The following is an 18895-nucleotide window of genomic DNA, read 5'->3' as shown; positions in this document are numbered from 1 at the left end:
AACAAATTAGATGCGCAGGTCCGGGCTGTTGACGAATGAGAGCCGTGAGCCGCCGTCGTGCCTCCAATACATTTACTTCAACTGTTGGTAAATAACTTAACCGTTACTAATAGGGAAGATAACTCACAAGAAGCCTACTTGCAACAAAAGTTTGAAGAGTTAAAGGCAAGAGGTGATGTTTTTTTAATGTATAAATAAAGGAAATTTGTATGGAGCAGCAAAACATGTATCTACATAACCCAATGTCGTTTTAGCATTAATTCCATCTGATTGTACATAATTACTTTAGTATATTGTGCAATAAAAGAATAAATAATAATAATAATGTTAGTAGTAACTAGTTGAACCACGGCCGAACTATCACAAAAAAGATAAAACTTTTTATAAAGTTACCGTTGAGAATAATCTTCATCCAATATTCGTGCCGTTATATTTATGAATGGCTAATTTAATTAAAAGCGAAATTGACTGTCATGATGACGTTGAATCAATTTCATACATCACCGACGTAGAACTAATGATTATTATCTTTGTTAAAGACAATATAATTATACCCACACAAAGTTTCGTTTCAAAGTTTCATTAGGTACCTTAAGAACAAAATTATGAAGCTCAGACGACTGCAAAATTACACCGGTTACTGATCTTCAAATGGTTTTGACAACGGCTTGGCCCATCCAAAATCTAATTAGAATCACTATAGATCCGTCACGTTAACATCAGCTCCGCGGAAAAAAATCCAAAAAATTGGTATTTTTTTGAGCTACGCGCATAAAAGTGTTGTGTTTAGTTTTTATAGTGTGTGACTCACACGGACTACTGTTGGCAAGGAAATTCCTGGAAGAACTTCGGAGATACGGTACCTACAATTTGGTCAGTCCACAGAACCTTCTCCCAGCATACCACCAGCTTCCAGGTATTTATCTCCTATTATTTTGGAAAACCTCCATCTGGTACAGCAAGCATTTTGAAAATTGGATGGTCAATATCAGCGCTGCAGGGGTCCAAAGTGTCCTAAGAACTCTTAGTACGGCCTGATATCAAGACAAATCTCGACGCGAGGAGGTATTACGTACGTGACATATCACATCTAGGTCACACATTCCAACACGCATACCAAGATTCATATTGCTGCTACTTGCGAACAGCGACATCATCAACTGTCATAGGTGATATTATAAAATAATAAAAAGATTATTGATGTCACCCGTCTCAATTGTGGACCCCCTTCAATAGTCACCCCACGAAAATAATTGATCACAACACCAACCACAAGGCGATTGCCTTGCGCGAACGACTTCTGGACTACTCGGTGAAGCCAACAATATCTGGCATAGGAAGAAATTAGTATAACTTATAGATATAGCTTATACTGTATAACATAATATAGTATTGTATCATTATATAGCCGTGTATTAAACACATTATTATTATTATTATATAGCATGTTTATTGAATAATAATTAATAACAATATTAGTATTGTCTTGGGCATTTTTGTAAAGATTTATCAGTATTGTAAAATTAATAGTTAACGACTCTTGAATTTTTCTTATAAATTGTTTTTCTATAAACTTTTGCAAAAGTACCTAAATATAAAATGTCGTCTAAATCAGCTTGCGATTCCGTTCCCAATGTACGAACCACCCAACGGCAACGATCTCTGCGCGAAATGGTACTTACCAAAGAAACATCAACTAGAACAACTAAGGCAGAGAGGATGGGACCACCGGAAAGAGCCGTAAAAACATCGAAGACAAAATCTGAAGCCAGTGTGAGCGCTTCCGTCCCAGAGGTTCCGGAAAGGAGGAAGCGGAAGTCGCCATCGCCTCCAACCGCCACAGAAGTACAAGTAGACAGCCAGTCGGAGGCCACGTCTTCAGTTCGGGAGCAGGAGTCGGCGACCGCCTCCGTGGTAGCAAAGGTTATAAACTGGGAGCAGTGCAACCTATCCCCTCCCAGGGAAATCCTCTCCGATAATGAGTCCGAAGCATCCAGCTTCGATCTCGCCGTATCCAACGTAAGCTCTAAGGGGCGGCCCAGCATGCTCTTCGCCCCCAGCGGCAAACGCAAGGGAGTAGAGATGGACGTGGCAACGAAGCTGGCAAATGAAATGCTACAAAAGGGGAAGGAAGCACTCGAGCAGGCCTGCAAGATAAAGCGAGAGCACAAGACCACTGCATTGGAAAGTCTCGCTGGTCTGTATGAGATTGTGCTGTCCCTTTCGGATTCAAGATCGCGACACAGGTGCAACCTGGAGAAAGAGCGGTCGAGGCATGCTACCGAACTGATGAGGGTGGAAAGAGCACACACCAAACACCTTAATGAGCTCAACAAACAACTCGCTGGGGAACTGGGACTTGCCAGAAAAGACCTGGCCGCCAACCTGGCGGAAACCAAGGCGATCAGAGACTGGCAAGGATATGAGACTCAAGAGCCACACAGGCTCATAAAGGAGACGGCCGAGGCTATAGCAGACCTTAAACAGCGTCTGAAAATGCTGAACGACGCCGTAGCCACACAAACGGGCCACACAACATCAAACGAGCCCCTACTGAGGGATCACGCCATCATAAAAATCGGCGTGGAAACGATTAAAAACCAGGTGGATGAGCTACGGCGGGATGTGCACAAGGAAGCTGAGAAGGCTTCTGAAATTCATGGCCTCAACATAAAAATGGTCGGTATTCTGGAGTCTCAGCCGCCCAATGAAATCAAGCCTGACAACTGCGAAATGGGCAAAGTCCTAGAAATCCTCAGCAAAATAGACTCTAAGAGGATTCCCGAGTCCCTCCCGCAGCCCGTCACTGTCGACCTCAAAGAGCAGCTCCAGCCCATCACGGAAACGCTTGAGGCCGTCAAGTCCGAGCTCCGCACAATGAGAGAAGAGAAGCTGAGGATACCACCACCATCCCTCAGCCTCGAGGCTGAAATGTGCCTTGCGGAGGGTGAAAAGGGGGCCAAAAAGACCTACGCTAAAGTCGCCGCACTACCCCCTCCACCACCAAGACCAAACCACACTCTCATAATATCGTCCAGTGATCAAAACCAGACCGGGGACAATTTAATTGACCGGATAGCGGTCGCACTGGACACCAAGAAAACGGGAGCCAAGGTGGACAGAATTAGAAAGGCCAAAAACCAAAAAGTGGTCCTAAGCTGTGGAACAAGCGAGGATCTGAACCTCATCCACAAAAGGGTCCAAATGGACAAAGGCCTAAGGGTACAGGTGGCAAAGGCAGGGAATCCTCTAATTATAATAAAAGATGTCCTCAAGGTCCACACTGACGCAGAGATTGTGGAGCACCTCCTGGCGCAGAATAAGCAACTGCTCCAAGGCCAAGACCTCAAAGAATGCACTATGAAGGTGCGATACAGGAAAAAGGCACGCAACACCCATGAATGCCACCCGGTCCTGGAAGTTTCCCCGCTCGCCCACAAAAGGCTTATAGAGGCAGGGAAAGTCTACATAGGTCTTCAAAGGAGACCTGTGGCAGACCAATCCCCTCTCGTGCAATGCACGAAATGTCTCGGTTTCGGCCATACAAAGGCGATCTGTAGGGAAACAGAGGACCTCTGCAGCCATTGTGGAGGTAAACACACATGGGAGAAATGTCAGGTGCGACTGGACAGACTCCCGCCCACGTGCAAAAACTGCTCAGCGTCAGCCAATGGGGAGAGGAACGACCTGTCGCACAACGCGTTCAGTAGTGAGTGTCCCGAAAGAACAAAATGGGATGCTATAGCACGGTCGCGAATCTCTTACTGCTAAAGGCTCCACACAGATGCATAAATCATCCCCCCAAAGTTCGGACCAATACAACAACAATTTAAAAATGATCCAGGCAAATCTTCACAGGTCCAAACTGGCAACCACGGAACTATACCAGGTGGCGAAGGCGACGAATGTTTCAATAGCCCTTGTTCAAGAACCTTACGTGGGTAAACATGGCTATATGAAACAACAACCAGGAACACGCCTTATCCAGTGTACCCTCAACCGACAAAAACCAGTAAAGGCAGCCATCATCGTCTTCGGTGACCAGCTGGAGGTAATCCACGACCCACAGTTGGTCACGGAAACCGAGGCAGCAGCCATGGTGATCGGGGGGGGCACAAAACTGGGCCTGGTATCAGTCTACTTTGAGGGGGATCAGGAAATAGATCCGTATATTCAGAGGACAAAGACATTCTGTGGCAAATTGAACACGCGGAACCTTATTGTAGCAGGCGACGTTAATGCATGGAGTCACTGGTGGGGTAGCGTCTCGGAAAATGACAGAGGAGCGGCATACAGCTCATTCCTAACAGAAATGGACCTCCATATTCTCAACACAGGAGACACACCAACCTTCGAAACCTACAGAAATGGAAAAATCTGCAAAAGCAGGGTAGATGTTACCGCCTGCAGTACGTCCCTTCTGGGTAAGATCGAGGAGTGGAAAGTCGACGCAAATCTCATAACTTCAGACCACAATGCTATCACTTTCGCAATGCGCACGGGAAAGGCACTAGAACATCTCAAGCCAATCACAACGCGTATCTATAACACCAGAAAGGCGAACTGGTCGAAATTTGCGTCAAAACTGAAACTGCTCCTAGTTGAGAAAAACATTACAATTTCATCTGTTAAAGAGTGTGATAACCCAGAAGATCTTGAAAAGATGATCTCAGCGTATACTGAAGCCATCCATGCAGCCTGCGAAAAAACCATCCCAACCGCAGGAAAATGGAACGGGGAACTCAAACCCCCATGGTGGTCAAAGTCGCTTGAAGATCTAAAAAAAGATGTTCTGAGGAAAAAAAGGAGAATAAGGAATGCTGCTGCTTCCAGAATGCCTCACGTCATAGAAGAGTATCAAAAAGCCAAAGTAGAGTACTCCGAGCAAGCCGAGAAAGCCCAAACACAAAGTTGGAAGGAGTTCTGTACGACTCAGGAAAAAGAAAGCATGTGGGACAAAATCTACAGGGTCATAAAGAAAACCTCCGGCAAGCAGGAAGACATGCTTCTAAGAGACCCTGCGGGCAACACGTTATCCCCCCAAGAGTCGGCGGAACTCCTAGCCAAGACATTCTACCCAGATGACTCCGTAAGCACCGACCAACTATTCCATGCGGAACTGAGAGAAAAAACAAAGAACATACCTCAGGATCTTAAAGATGACGATCCACCATTTACTGCCGCAGAAATAGACCTCGTGCTACAAGCAATGAACGCAAAAAAAGCCCCCGGATCCGATGGCTTCACTGCCGATATCTGTGGCGCAGCCATTCAGTGCGATAGGGAGGTGTTCATGGCGATAGCCAATAAGTGCTTATCGTTTAAACATTTCCCATCCCAATGGAAAACGGCCCACGTGGTTATCTTGCGGAAAGCTGGCAAAGAGGACTATACACACCCAAAATCCTACAGACCAATAGGGTTACTCTCAGTTCTCGGAAAAATTGTTGAAAAACTAATGGTCAGTCGCCTCCAGTGGCATATCTTCCCGACGCTTAACATAAAACAGTACGGCTTCATGCCTCAGAGAGGAACCGAGGACGCCCTCTATGACCTCGTAGAACACCTAAGAGAGGGAATAAACAGTAAAAACATCGTCATTCTCATCTCCCTGGACATAGAGGGTGCTTTCGACAACGCATGGTGGCCCGCTTTAAAACATCAACTGACAAAGAAAAGGTGCCCACGAAATCTGTACGAGATGGTATGCTCTTATCTCAGTGACCGAAAAATCAAGGTTAATTACGCTCGTGCAGCATGTGAGAAGGGAACCACTAAAGGATGTGTCCAAGGCTCCATAGGAGGACCGACGTTCTGGAACATCATACTCGACTCACTGCTACACAAACTAGAGGCTGAGGGAGTGTATTGCCAAGCTTTCGCAGATGATGTGGCCCTTGTCTTCACAGGTCAAGCAGTAAACACCCTAGAGGAGTCAGCGAACAAAGTACTAAATGGAATAGTGGAATGGGGAACTCGGAACAAACTCAACTTCGCACCGCATAAGACCAACGCGATGCTACTAACAAAGAAGATGAAGTACGATCTACCCCAACTATCCATGGCTGGCACAAAAATTAATCTCGTAGAGGAAATAAAACTGCTGGGCCTCATCATAGACCGCAGGTTAACTTTTAAAGCTCATATTACCGCTCAGTGTAAAAAGGCAGCGGATATTTACAAACAGCTAGCGCGAGCGGCGAAAGTAACCTGGGGACTTAACGGTGAAATTGTGAGGACAATATACATCGCAGTAGTGGAGCCCATCATGACATACGCCGCAAGCGTCTGGTCGGAAGCCGTTGAACTGGAAATGAACAAAAAACAACTGTTCTCGCTGCAAAGAGGTTTCGCGCAGAAAATATGCAAAGCCTACCGAACAGTGTCGCTCACATCTGCACTGGCACTATCGGGATTGCTGCCTCTCGATCTCAGAATACAGGAGGCAGCAAATCTGTACAAATCCAAAAAACTTTTGTCAACCGACTACCTCCCGCCAGGCAAAGAGCTCGAACGGAAAGTAGGGTACCTGGACTTACCACATCCGTCCACACTTACCTCTACCAACTACGAGTTCTTTGAAAACACCAACCCGTTGCATACCGGTTCCCAAATCTTCACGGATGGAAGCAAGATAGAGGGAAAAGTCGGCGCCGCCCTAAGTTGGTGGGAGGATGGAAAAGAAAAACTGTCCGAGACTTTTGGTCTCCACCCGTCGTGCACGGTCTTCCAATCGGAACTTTATGCCCTTCACAGGGCAACAAGACTGGTGAGCTCTAGTACGGATAACAAAGTGAACATCTTGAGCGACTCGAGATCATCACTCGATCTGCTCCGAAATCCGAAACTGAGCCACCCCCTGGCAAGAAGCATAAAGGAAAACATTGCGAGGGTCGTGTGCGAGGGCAGGGAGATAAAAATGTTTTGGCTGAGGGCACACATTGGAACTGCCGGGAACGAAAGAGCCGATGAGCTCGCCAAAACGGCAGCTCTACAAAGCACCTCCCACGACTATGACAAAGTCCCCCTGTCCTATGTCAGGAAAAAGATCAGAGAGGAATCGGTCCGGAAATGGCAAGACCGATATGCGACATCCAGTACAGGAGCAGTCACGCGTAAATTCTTACCGGATGTCAACCAAGCTTACCGGATTACGCGAAGTGCCAAACTGACCCCTGCTCACGTACAAATGCTGACTGGACATGGGGGGATAGGAGAGTATTTGTACAGATTTAAACTCAAAGAAAGCCCAGAATGTGAATGCGACCCCAACATCATTGAATCGGTCTGGCATATAATTCTCGACTGCCCCCGTTTCCTTGCTGCAAGACAAGATCTGGAGACATTGATAGACAGGAATTTGGTGGAGTCAGAATTAAAAGATATTCTGGCCGACACCAAGCATAGACCTCATTTTCTATCTTATTCAGATCGTGTCTTCAGAGTAGCAGCCAGGAGAAACAGCACCATACCCCGCCCCGACCCGCAATCAATACCAGTATATCAAGCCTCAGTCACAACCATCACAGCACCACCACAAGCAACTCCTAAAGAAACAGCAACACATCAGCTGTTGGATTGTGGAGAAAAAGGAGAAGCTAGACTAAGACTCCGAAGCGTGGCTCTGTTCATGGACGGAAGCAGTGAAAGACTCGGCATCAGCTTCTGTATCTCAGGGGCGCGAAAGAGCGTGGCCATATCACCTGGCCTAGCCTCTCTCCTAAATGGGAGCACATCGAAGGCTACCATGAAGCGTAAAGCCTACGACGCATTGCCAGTAACCCTAGTGGGAAATCAGCCCTGCAGACTAGTGCGATGGCGTAACAAGACCATCGCACTATTCGAGTGGGCCGACGACACCCCGTTCGTTCAGGCATGCTCATGGCTCAGTAAGCTTGGAGAGATAGCGCTAGACAGTAACGTCCCCAGGATAATAAGCGTAGACGCAATGGTGATCGAGTATAGGAAAGGCGAAATTGTTGACCAGCTGGGTTGCCTAAAAGCCTCAAAACATCATGAAATAGTGGTGTACGAGGACAGAGGCGAAGATCTAAGCTTTCTCAAAGGTCATATACTTGCGAGGGGCATTGACAACTGCCACCAACAAGCCGAATACTTGGTCACCGGATCTGAACGCCTACAGGAGAGGATGACCGCTGGGGCTGTCGCCGCTTCAGAACAACGGAACATGGAAAGGAGGATGCACAATTTAACATCGCAAGGGCGTGTCCAAGGGTTCCTCCAGGCTTTTAAAGCAGCTGCCTCAAGCCTTATAGGAAAACCACAGAGGACACCCGAGAGGCGCCAAATCTCCAGAGAACCTAAAACTGGAATAAGGCTTGCCCAGAGGAAAATTACTCGAGCGGATATGGGCCAGGTGGTCCCACCGAAGCTGAAAACAGCTACCACCTCAAACGACCATCTAGAGAATGCCGCCATCGAATTTATGGCAATTACAACCGCCACAAAGCAGGTAAATCTCTTGTCCTGCAAAACGATCATGCAGACCTACAGGCAAGAGAACGAAAGCCGGCTAAAAGTTTTACTCGAGGAGGCCGAAGCCTGCATATACGATAACAGTAGTTGCCAAGTCCTCAGAGGCAAAATGACTGGAGCGTATATGGCGGCTTATAGCGAGGAATGCGGATTCGTGCCCTGGGAACGCAACATCCCGAAACTCACTCTCCCACACAACAACCAAATGGTGGTCGTAGCTCAGTGTACCAGGATTATGCTAGAGGACAAAATCCTAGCAAAAGCGGAAACCATTAACGCTACCTGGAATAGCTGGACGATGCCCACCATCGCTTGGGTGAACGGGGTACCTGGATGTGGGAAGACAACCTGGGTGGTAAATAACTTCGATGTGAGCAAAGACACCATTATCACCACGACAACTGAGGCGGCCGTCGATATACGAAACAGGCTAGCGCATAGGATCGGGGACATGGTTAGAACTAGGGTACGTACGATGGCATCAGTCCTAGTAAACGGCTTTAGAGAACATGTCGGATGCCAACGCCTGATAATTGACGAGGCCCTGATGAACCATTTCGGGGCAATCGTAATTGCCGCCCGCCTGTCCCGTGCCAGTGATATTGCTCTAATCGGAGACATCAACCAGCTACCGTACATAGACAGAGAGAACCTATTCGAACTAAGGTACAGTCGCCCAACACTGGTAGCAAACATCACCCAGGAGCTGTTGTGCTCATACAGAAACCCCATGGATGTTGCATACGCCCTAAGAGAAGTATACTCAGGCATATACGCAGCCACAACGCGTATCCAATCCCTGCAGCTGAAAAGGTTTACAGACGCAGCAATTCCAAAATCCCAAACCAACACTCTATTCCTGACGCATACACAGGAAGAAAAAGAGACCCTGACCAGCCAAGGGTTTGGAGAAGGAACGGGATCACGCGTCTTAACCATACACGAAGCACAGGGATTGACGTACGAATCCGTCATTATCATAAAAACAAAAGATAAAATAAAGTTGCACGATAGCATACCTCACGCAGTAGTGGCGCTGTCGAGGCACACCTCCGCCTGCACCTACTATGCGGATGACACCGAGGACGCTATCGGCAACCTCGCTAAAACGGCAATAACAGCACCGAAGAAACGGATCCTCGAGTACAACCTAAAGATGGCAATAAAAAAATCGGGACAAAGAGGTCGTTGCCCAGCAATCAAGGCTTTTGGCAACGCAAAATGGAGCGGAATAGGAGAATTTTGATTTTAATTTTATATTGACGGCCAAACCGTATTGCATGTATTTTATAGTTTTGTTATGTATAGTATATAGCATGTATTGTATAGTTTTGATATCTAGGTATTGTATAGTATATGATGAATTAATATTATCTGTATAAGAACTAACCAATAAAATTAAGATAGTTTTAAGAACACTGTCACACATTAACACCAGGCAAAACAACAGCGATGACAAAAGGAGTGTGTGGCCACTGACAGGCGTCTGTTAAGTTCTCTGAAGACAGCTGACACTGGCCCTACCCTTCTAATGTTTGTTGCCATTATAATTGTAAGTGTGACTGTGTGAAACAAAGAAAAAAAAAAAAACAAGAAATGCACAACTGGGGGTTTTTAGTCGGTTAAAGGCCGACACTACCTGGGTCCCCTTCCCAGGTGTCTGTGTAGATTTTCCTCCAGGAGTGCAAAAAAAAAAAAAAAAATTATTAATAATATATAGGTATATATATATAAAAGATAAAATATATATATTATAAGCTTCCACATTGAGTAGTGAGTAGTTAAAAGATGAAGACAAAAAACAACCAAACTCTCACAATATATTGATCTCTCAAAAAGGCACGGACATAAAGTCTGTGGAGTGATAATAAAATCTTTAAAAAAAAAAAAAAAAAAAAAAAAAAAAAAAAAAAAAAAAAAATCTAATTAGAATGCTTAATGACTGTAGATAAAAGAATAAATTTCGAATTTGAAATGACACTTATTTCTGAATGTTTCATTGTTCTCATTTGTCAACAGGCTTTCATGTTATACTTATACTTCACTAATATTAAATACAAATATTAGTGATGTACCAATACATATAGTACGTAATAGTATATTATCCTAACTAATATTATAAATGCGAAAGTAACTGTGTCTGTCTGTCTGTCTGTCTGTCTGTTACTCTTTCACGCCAAAACTACTGAACGGATTTGAATGAAATTTGGTATACATATGTTATAGACCCTGGGAAAGAACATAGGCTTTTTATCCCGGAATTCCCACGGGAAAACTCTTTAAGGCGAAGCGAAGCGCGCGGGGACAGTTAGTAGTATAATATTTCAGAATAACAGAAACAAGTATAGTAGTGTAAAGATTGAAAGCGAAAGGTCGAACCGTACCTACTTTGAATATCTTATTATGTAAATAGCGGGTTAACCTCTATTACACCAGCACCTTTACTGCACCTTTATCGTATATGTAATTTATATATTTCCATTGGCTTACATGTTTTTAAATAATAGCGAAAATTTTCAATGATGGTTACACGGTAGAGGTACCTACAAAAAAAAGAATTTTAAATAAAATGGTAAAAAATATGCCATCGTTTTCGGTCAATATTACGAAACTTTTTTATTTGTACATTTTAAAATATATGCAGACAATATTACTTGGCATTTGTCAGACAACTACCAACTAAACAACTCACTTCTAGCTACAAAGAGACTTTAAGAGTAGACAAAAAACATGGAACACTACGCACGACCATCCAATTATTATGGTCAAATCAACTTCAAAGATGAAACGCGCTCACTCTGACAGATTGATGCATCATTAGAAAAAAAACATGAATAGAAACGCCGAATAGAAAAGATTCTATGGATTTTAGAACGACGTACGATATGTATAGCGATGTCGTCAATTTAGAAAGTCTTGCGAACATCAAATCATCTATAACAGTCGAAGATGACATGTCAAAGTCACTAATGTAACATTCTCATTAAGTTGAGATTCAAGTGCTAAGTTTAAATTTAAATATTTTGTGGTTGAAAATAAAAGTACCAACGTACCTTATCAAACTTATCTAGTTATGCAATTCAAACAGATTGCGAAGTCAATAAATAATATTATGTATACTCAGTTACCAATCAGCAGGCAACGTGATGAAACAAAAAAAAAATATTTAAAAAGAACATACCATATAATCTAACAATCTCGTTAAATGTGCATTTTAATTACCTTCGTATAACACCAAAAAAAACAATGGTCACTCACTGGAACGAGAACAATACACACAAAGTCTCACCCACAATTCAATCTTCATACATTTTGTTCTGGTGTATGTATGTTTCTAGCAAAATAGTCTCACTAAACTTAAAAGGTTTCAGTACGGTTGTAGTCACGGATCATCTAATACTGGAACAGTACCTACAGTATGTATGTTTGTGACACATTGGAACGACTGGCCTAGTTGACAAACATTCTTTTGTTTGTTTTTATACAAAGAAGAATAAAAATAAAACAAATACAAATAATGTACACTGTTGACGGTAACGACATCTAGACTTGCAGAAACAGTAAACAAAATAGTGTACAATCCACATTTTATACATGTGGTGTACAACTAAATATTTGTAACTTGACTGACTCATATCACTGTAGAGTATCATATATTATTCATCAATTAAAAATATTTTCGCATTACCTAGTTCAAAACAAGCAGACGTCCTACTATTCTACGAGTATTATAAATGTTAATTTATTTCCGCAGATAATCTGGCAAGTTCCCTGCAAATCGTGAAAGCTTTGATTGGCGTAAAGCTACTATTAAAAAGCATTATATTTTCTTCCTCAAAGTCGGACAGAACAATGCACCCACTCATCAGTATGCCAATTATTTACTCAAGAGATTATGAAATTAAAAACAGAAGTCATGGGAATAGATCAATAAAACAAAAGATGCAGATGCGGAACTATTTATTGGTCAATGTTATTTGTTGACTTTTTCTCCTTTCATGCCACCATTGTGTCTGCAGAAACCCTAGCCGTGGTTTCCAGAGCGTTCCGTTCTCACAGATCTAAGTTGTTCGATGTTATTACAAAATGTGCTCAAATGTATAGGGGTTAAGGCATTTTTCCTGAGACAAGACCTTGCTGTGGTTTTAGTTTTATTTCCTTTGCTTTTACTCCGCGGTCACTTCTTTCAACCACTACAGCATCTCGCAGCCTGTCAATTTACAGTGGAAATGAAATTATTCTAATGTTATTTTTGTCGTTGCTACGCCACTAATCCCAAACACTTTACAATTTACGTCCTCCTACAACTACTAGTTTTATACAGAAGAGAAAGCAAGAATCTGCAATTAAGATTACCCACTCTAGACTACCCGCTAATAGTTGCGCTAAAGCTGCTAAGTGACAAGCAAACATTTCTCTTTTAAAACTTAACAAGCAAATATGACCCGAAAAGAGCATTGACTCGGCCCACTTCACATTCAAAGCGGAAAGAAAATGTCGCCCGTCAAGAGTCTCAAGTAACCTGTGAATCTAGTGGAGTAATTAAAGTTAAAAATGACCAAATAATCGGTGACCAATCGCCGATACCGTGTTTGGAGTTTGGACCGGTCGGCTGATCCGACGTATCTGGAACAGTCGACGTCGGAGTCACTTCAGACGGCCGAGTACCTGCTCACGAGCCAGAAATACCTGATTCTGATCCGGCTAGTTGACAAAGCTTTAATTGAATTCTTAATTGATTGGAAAATGTTCAATTCATGTATTTTAAAGATTCCATAAGCGTGTAAGCACTACCTCTGAGGAATGAAAACGATAACACTATATTAACTTCGCCAATGGCATTTGTTAAACAAAAACATTAATTACATTAACTCGATTACAACAGTTACAGGAGGTGACCACACCAGTGACAGGTTTTCAATTAAGCTCATCCATCAAGAGTGCATTACGTTGGAACACTATCTAGTGAAGAAATAAAAGAGCTGTCGCGTCCGATAGCTCGGATTCATTAGCTTTGATCAGTGAAACATTGACATCGGAGGGCGGACCGTTAGTCACACAAAAAGCCGCAGTGGGTCATTGGCACAGCCGCGCGGATGCTGCGCTCGCGCGTTGCAACAGAAAGAAATGTACACTTCGAACTTGAAGTTTTATCACTTTGACTTTGGAGTATTGGGAGAATTTCACCTCAAAATGTTGGTTGTAACGGAGAATGTAACTGTGTTGTTAAATTGTTTTCAATTTGATATGGGTATTGGAATACACTGTGTGTTCAAATATTTGTGTATTTATAAAACGAATGTTAAATTTAATGTTATGACGGTGACTATTCAATGTCTAGATCAAGTGTATCATCATCTATTCTCCAATAACGTACAATTGCAGTTACAACTACTATAGGTACTTTTATTCGATACAAAGCACAATAGGTATAAAGTTTACGCAATACATTAATTCACTATGTAGTTGAATGTTTATATTTTTTGTATTATTGTGTTGATCTCACATGTGGCAATCATGAATAAACAATATCATGAAGGAAGTAAAAATCACAACAAACATTATGTTTATTCGTGACTTCACATTGAAATCGAAGCTAGGTAGGCATAACCTGAACGTCGAGCATCCCAACAGACTAATAGATCAGCTACGATACAAGTATCAAATGTACACAGCACAAGTGATACAGTTACAGTCCTTAGCCTGGGTGGGCTAGACACGGCTGCGTCAGTCAGCGGCACGGATGACGAATGGACACAAGACAACCATTCAACTGCATGCACCACCACGACCGATGCCGTCAAAATCATTGTTCCTGTTGAAAGACAAGTTATTGCTAACAACGACGACTCGGTTAGCTCAAATGGAGATGTGAAAGATGAAGGAAAGCAACAAATCAGTGCTGGCGAGGTAAAAGGCAAGAATTTACCTGACAACTGCCATTACGGCTAATAGTTATAAGTGAGGCAATTAAGAAAAACTATACACGCCACACCTAGTTGGAGCTTTCGCAAACTTTGATTAACTAGTGACATGGTCGCTTAAAAATGCGAAACAGACTCTAATTGTTTCCTGCTAGTCCAGTTTGAAATTTATTTAATTCAGCTACTAACAGGGTACGGTTGACTTTTTGCTTTAAAATTGCGGGTACGTGATTGATACTCGGAAGATAATTTACATTTGGTTATGTTGGGCGCAAAAAACCGCACGAGCTATATTACTGTAGCACAAAATAAAGATTGTTGGAAAGATATATTTTAACTTGTTTTTAAGGCATGCTTGTTTGTACAAAATTACAATGTTCCTTTAAAGGGCTGTTCAAGAAAATTACTTGAACTGATTAAGACAAGCAAAGAAACTACACGCTTAAAAAACAATAAAGGTACAAAGCACACTAATGAATGATACAATCTTGCAGCAACAGGAATGACTAAAATTAATTAACCCGTCGCGCCCAGAGATACATTTCACTCTGCGGCTTTAACAAATGTGCTGGAGAGAACTCCCATCAGAGTCATCAATATTCCAGCTCATTGTGTGGCCTGATCGATTTCACGACTCGATCCGATGTGCAATGCTCTCGATTCAGACGACAATGAAGTAATCGATGGGGCTCCATTAAGACATGGGCTCGCGCCGGTAGCTCCGGTTATCTAACCACTACAATAGCACGCCTCGCAACATAATGAATTCTCTCGTGCAATTTTAAAACCGTTTATTATACCTGTCTAATTTGTCGAGCGCCAATACCATACGTCAATTGTGAAACTTCCTAGATTGAAGTCAAAGACATCAAGAATGGTATTACTGACCATTTGTTTGTGTAAGCAGTGTTTTTCTTTTATTTACGGGCTTGCACAACGCCGCTACCCTATCGGATTGATTTAACCACTCAACAGGTGTCCAGATCGAATCGAAGACAGTAACTTAATTACATTGAAGTTACTGAGGCAGTTGTAGATTAAACTTTAGTTACAGGCAATAATGCATCTTAATGTTGTAGCCTTGTAGGTACTGCACGTCTACCTATAAGGTTAGGCGTCGTACTGACTCATACTGCAACAAAAACAGGCACCAATAATTAAGAGGAAGCATCAATACGTCAACGTTGATGTCTGTCTTTGCATATTCTTGGTATAAAATGGTTCTGACCAAACAAGGCCCGTCATTAAGGATGGGACGGAAAATTATAGACAAGGACCAGTCGTTGTGCAAGCCCTTCGCATTATCCGCTAAAGCAACATGTTCACACACTGTCTTCCCGCTATTCACTGCGAACGGAATATCTTATTCGCGGGCCCACTTAACCCTAGTGTCGATGACTCGGATTGCCCGCTACACGATTTTACTTGGATCGATTTCCGTTAAGCCATTTTGCGTCCACCCACGGCCTGTAGTCGCCGCGAAAATAGCCGAACACGAATACTTCCATATGCTTGGGTAGTTAGAACAGAGCTAGGCGCAGCCATTAGCATATTCCAGCGAGAGAAGCGCGGGCGCAGGTGAGCGGCATAACGGCACTGCACGTGCCCGGATCAGCCGCATCTCTACAAACAACTTCAAATCAATTTGAACTCTGTTTCTCAGAACTCTGCGTCCAAAACACATCTAATTTAATTGTATTGGAAAATTTTATGCTTGTTGTTTGCAGACTGAGCGTCTCGGAATATGTCAAACAGATTAACACTCGTCTATAAATTGTTGGTTTATTGGTTTTTGAGGTACCTATCTTGCATAGGAAAAAGCTTAGTCGCAACGACATGTTCAATATTGTAAGTAGTTGATTTATATTATTCGTTTTCCTGTAATGGGAAACGGAAGATGCAGATGTTGGGTCAAAGGACGTTCGTTTATCTCGACATCTTCCTTATTATTTACTTGCTGGAGTTGTGAAAGTGAACGTTGAAGATATACAAATACATAGATACGAGTACGGTTATATGGGCGATTCGTCAATGTATCTAGCGTTTATGTGAGTATAATAACTCTTAGAGGTATAAGAAAGGCCGGTGTGTCACGAAGGAGTGTCGAAACTTCGCGGAAACTGCGGTTTTCTCTTACGAGACGCGGATGATCACATTCGTCGTGGCTTTCACTCATATAATACTTGACATTATGGATGAACTTATGAGTTCACGTTTTGCTATTTACATAAATTATTGCCGAGGATTATGTTAAAATGTTGTCAAGCGTCTTTTAAGGCTAATGTTATGACCGTTAATATTGTTCTTGGTCAAAGATCGCTAATTGGATAAGTAGGTGTTTGTTTTCGAAACCTGTTCGTCTTGTTTGTCCACGACAGATTCTGTAGTTTCATCATTATCTTGAAGTTCATTGTCCTCGCCATCGTCTTGTACGAATTGTCTAGAACTTGCAACATCTTCACCTCTCCGTCTGACTTATGTTACGGTTTTCAAAGGCATCTCCAGACAATACTTGCATATTTTACATAGCCGATCACTTCCTCCTTTATCGCGCTGGGAATCTTTTCCCTCGGACAGTGAGTAAGAAGCTGTACAAAATAGCATCCTACATTACAGTGAATGGGCGTGCATTGGTTTATGTAGCCCCTGTATGCAGACGAGCGGCGAACCTGTGCAAGGCAAAATATATGGGACGGGGAAAGGATGCGCCAGCGGTGCCCGTGTGTTTTGTATTACTGAGAATATATAGGACATTAAAGCGTTCAATTTTATTGTCCGGTATTTAGTTTGTTATTGCAATTTTTTACAAAAATATTGTTATTCGTTTTGCATAGTTTTTTGTACAATCTAATTATTATTTTTATTATTATTGAAATTCTATTCAGTCCGTATTTAAGAAAATAAAAAAATTGCAGACACCTATTTTTTCCGTTTATTATTAAACAACTCTACACTATCACCTAACAATAAATGTTTTCTCACCTTAGACCCTACCTAAAACTTGGGATGGGCACAGGAAGTGCGCTTGCCCGGCAGCGCGGAACCTCACTGTTTCATATCACCGGAATATTTAGGACCCGTTTTGTTCTCTTTAGCTCTATGCACCATTGCTCTATGGTCACGTTTCCCGTTGCTTTTAAACTTTTAATCATATTTTACTTTATACCGTTCAATACCTAAAGATCGCGGTAAAACCGTTAGCTTTTGCATCTTGAATAAATTTATTTACCTACAACTTTATGAATTTATTCCGACACAAACTGGTAGACAGACTGGCGTTGCATATGCTTACATACAGATTACATAGCCGTTTATATATACGTAAACATAATCAGTGGATAATCTAGTCCGCATCCCACGCTGGATGTTACGTGGAGCCTGGCAAGTGTGTATGAAAACATAAAGGCTGTAGAGGAAGTACCGGCGGTACAAAGTGATTTACAGGCAGACAGCCCCGCTAATACAAGTTTCATGTGCAGGCGCATGTGTTGGTGCGAGCTTGGGGTTTACTCGTGGAGTTAGACTCGGTTTTATATCTAGCTTAAAGTGGTAAGTATTCGATTTTGTGCTTTTATTAAAAACCTAAGTAGTACAAAGAATTATACCGGAGTTTGTTTATTTAGTCTCAATTTAGTCAATACAAAGTAATAATTATACAATATTTATAGAAGACAAATGATACTGACTTAATTTTAGATGGACATGGACGATTACAGTGTCATATTTGAAAACAAAAATAATTAAGAAAAGTATCTATATATACAGATATAACCAGTTTATGAGCCTTTGGATTGGAGCCGAACAGGTTAAGTTTATTGAGACACTAAAATATGCTGTTAATTCTGTGAATAAATTGAATCTAAAAGTAACCCTGCAAGTTAGTTCATTCGCGTGTGAGCCTGACTAATGCTTCCTACAGATAACAATCTTGAGCTTGATGGTGATAAACGGGAAGCAAAAGTAAACTGTTCGACGTTAATTAATTACGATAAAGAAGCTTTCAATTCAACTTATGCATAAAATGTAAAGAAAGCTAAAGACGTAATCAAAATTGACGCAAAATATATATGCGTTAAGAAATTGATAATAAAATGTACACAACGCAATATCCTGTCAAAACCAGCAATAATATAAGTACAGTCCGAATACACAAAAACAAACACTATAACAGTATATTTACGAGGCGATTACAATAAAATATCTGTGATATTAAATGCCTTATGAAACCACTGATTTAGTTTCCGAACTGAGCACTAAATACAATAAATAACGTTGATAAGCTAGCGGTATTTGTTTCATGTAACACAGTAACTGGTTGGAGAGTTAACGCACTAAACTAAACTAGACCAGTCCCGATACCCAGCAGAAGATATTCATTTGTATTAGAACAAAACAAGTAAGTCGCCTACGGCCAGTATAGGGGAATAAGTACAAAGTACGAGCTTAGATACGGCCTGTGTGATTTACTAAAGGAC

The 18895-nt window shown here is 42.1% G+C and overlaps 2 protein-coding genes across 2 annotated transcripts in view; one reads left to right on the top strand and one right to left on the bottom strand.

Moving 5' to 3' along the window:
* LOC105389988 (cadherin-99C) overlaps positions 1 to 18895 on the bottom strand; it is a 94784-nt gene that overhangs the window by 60442 nt on the left and 15447 nt on the right. The gene's annotated exons all lie outside the window — the stretch shown is intronic.
* LOC125491482 lies at positions 1525 to 3781 on the top strand. Its single transcript, XM_048633586.1, has 2 exons — positions 1525 to 1737; positions 1821 to 3781. The coding sequence occupies exons 1-2, from the start codon at positions 1634 to 1636 to the stop codon at positions 3769 to 3771; spliced, it is 2055 nt and encodes a 684-aa protein (XP_048489543.1). The 5' UTR covers positions 1525 to 1633; the 3' UTR covers positions 3772 to 3781.

Source organism: Plutella xylostella, chromosome 6 (genome assembly GCF_932276165.1).
Source record: "Plutella xylostella chromosome 6, ilPluXylo3.1, whole genome shotgun sequence".
Lineage (NCBI taxonomy): Eukaryota > Metazoa > Arthropoda > Insecta > Lepidoptera > Plutellidae > Plutella > Plutella xylostella.
Note: the sequence above shows the minus strand (reverse complement) of the source record. Positions and strands in the feature narration are given on the sequence as shown.

What these genes read in the sequence shown, in the direction of transcription:
- LOC125491482 (XM_048633586.1), top strand. Translation starts at nt 1,634, where the DNA reads ATGTACGAACCACCCAACGGCAACGATCTCTGCGCGAAATGGTACTTA. An exon ending in GGATGGGACCACCGGAAAGA is followed by an intron (nt 1,738 to 1,820) that starts GCCGTAAAAACA and finishes GAAGCGGAAGTC; the next exon opens with GCCATCGCCTCCAACCGCCA.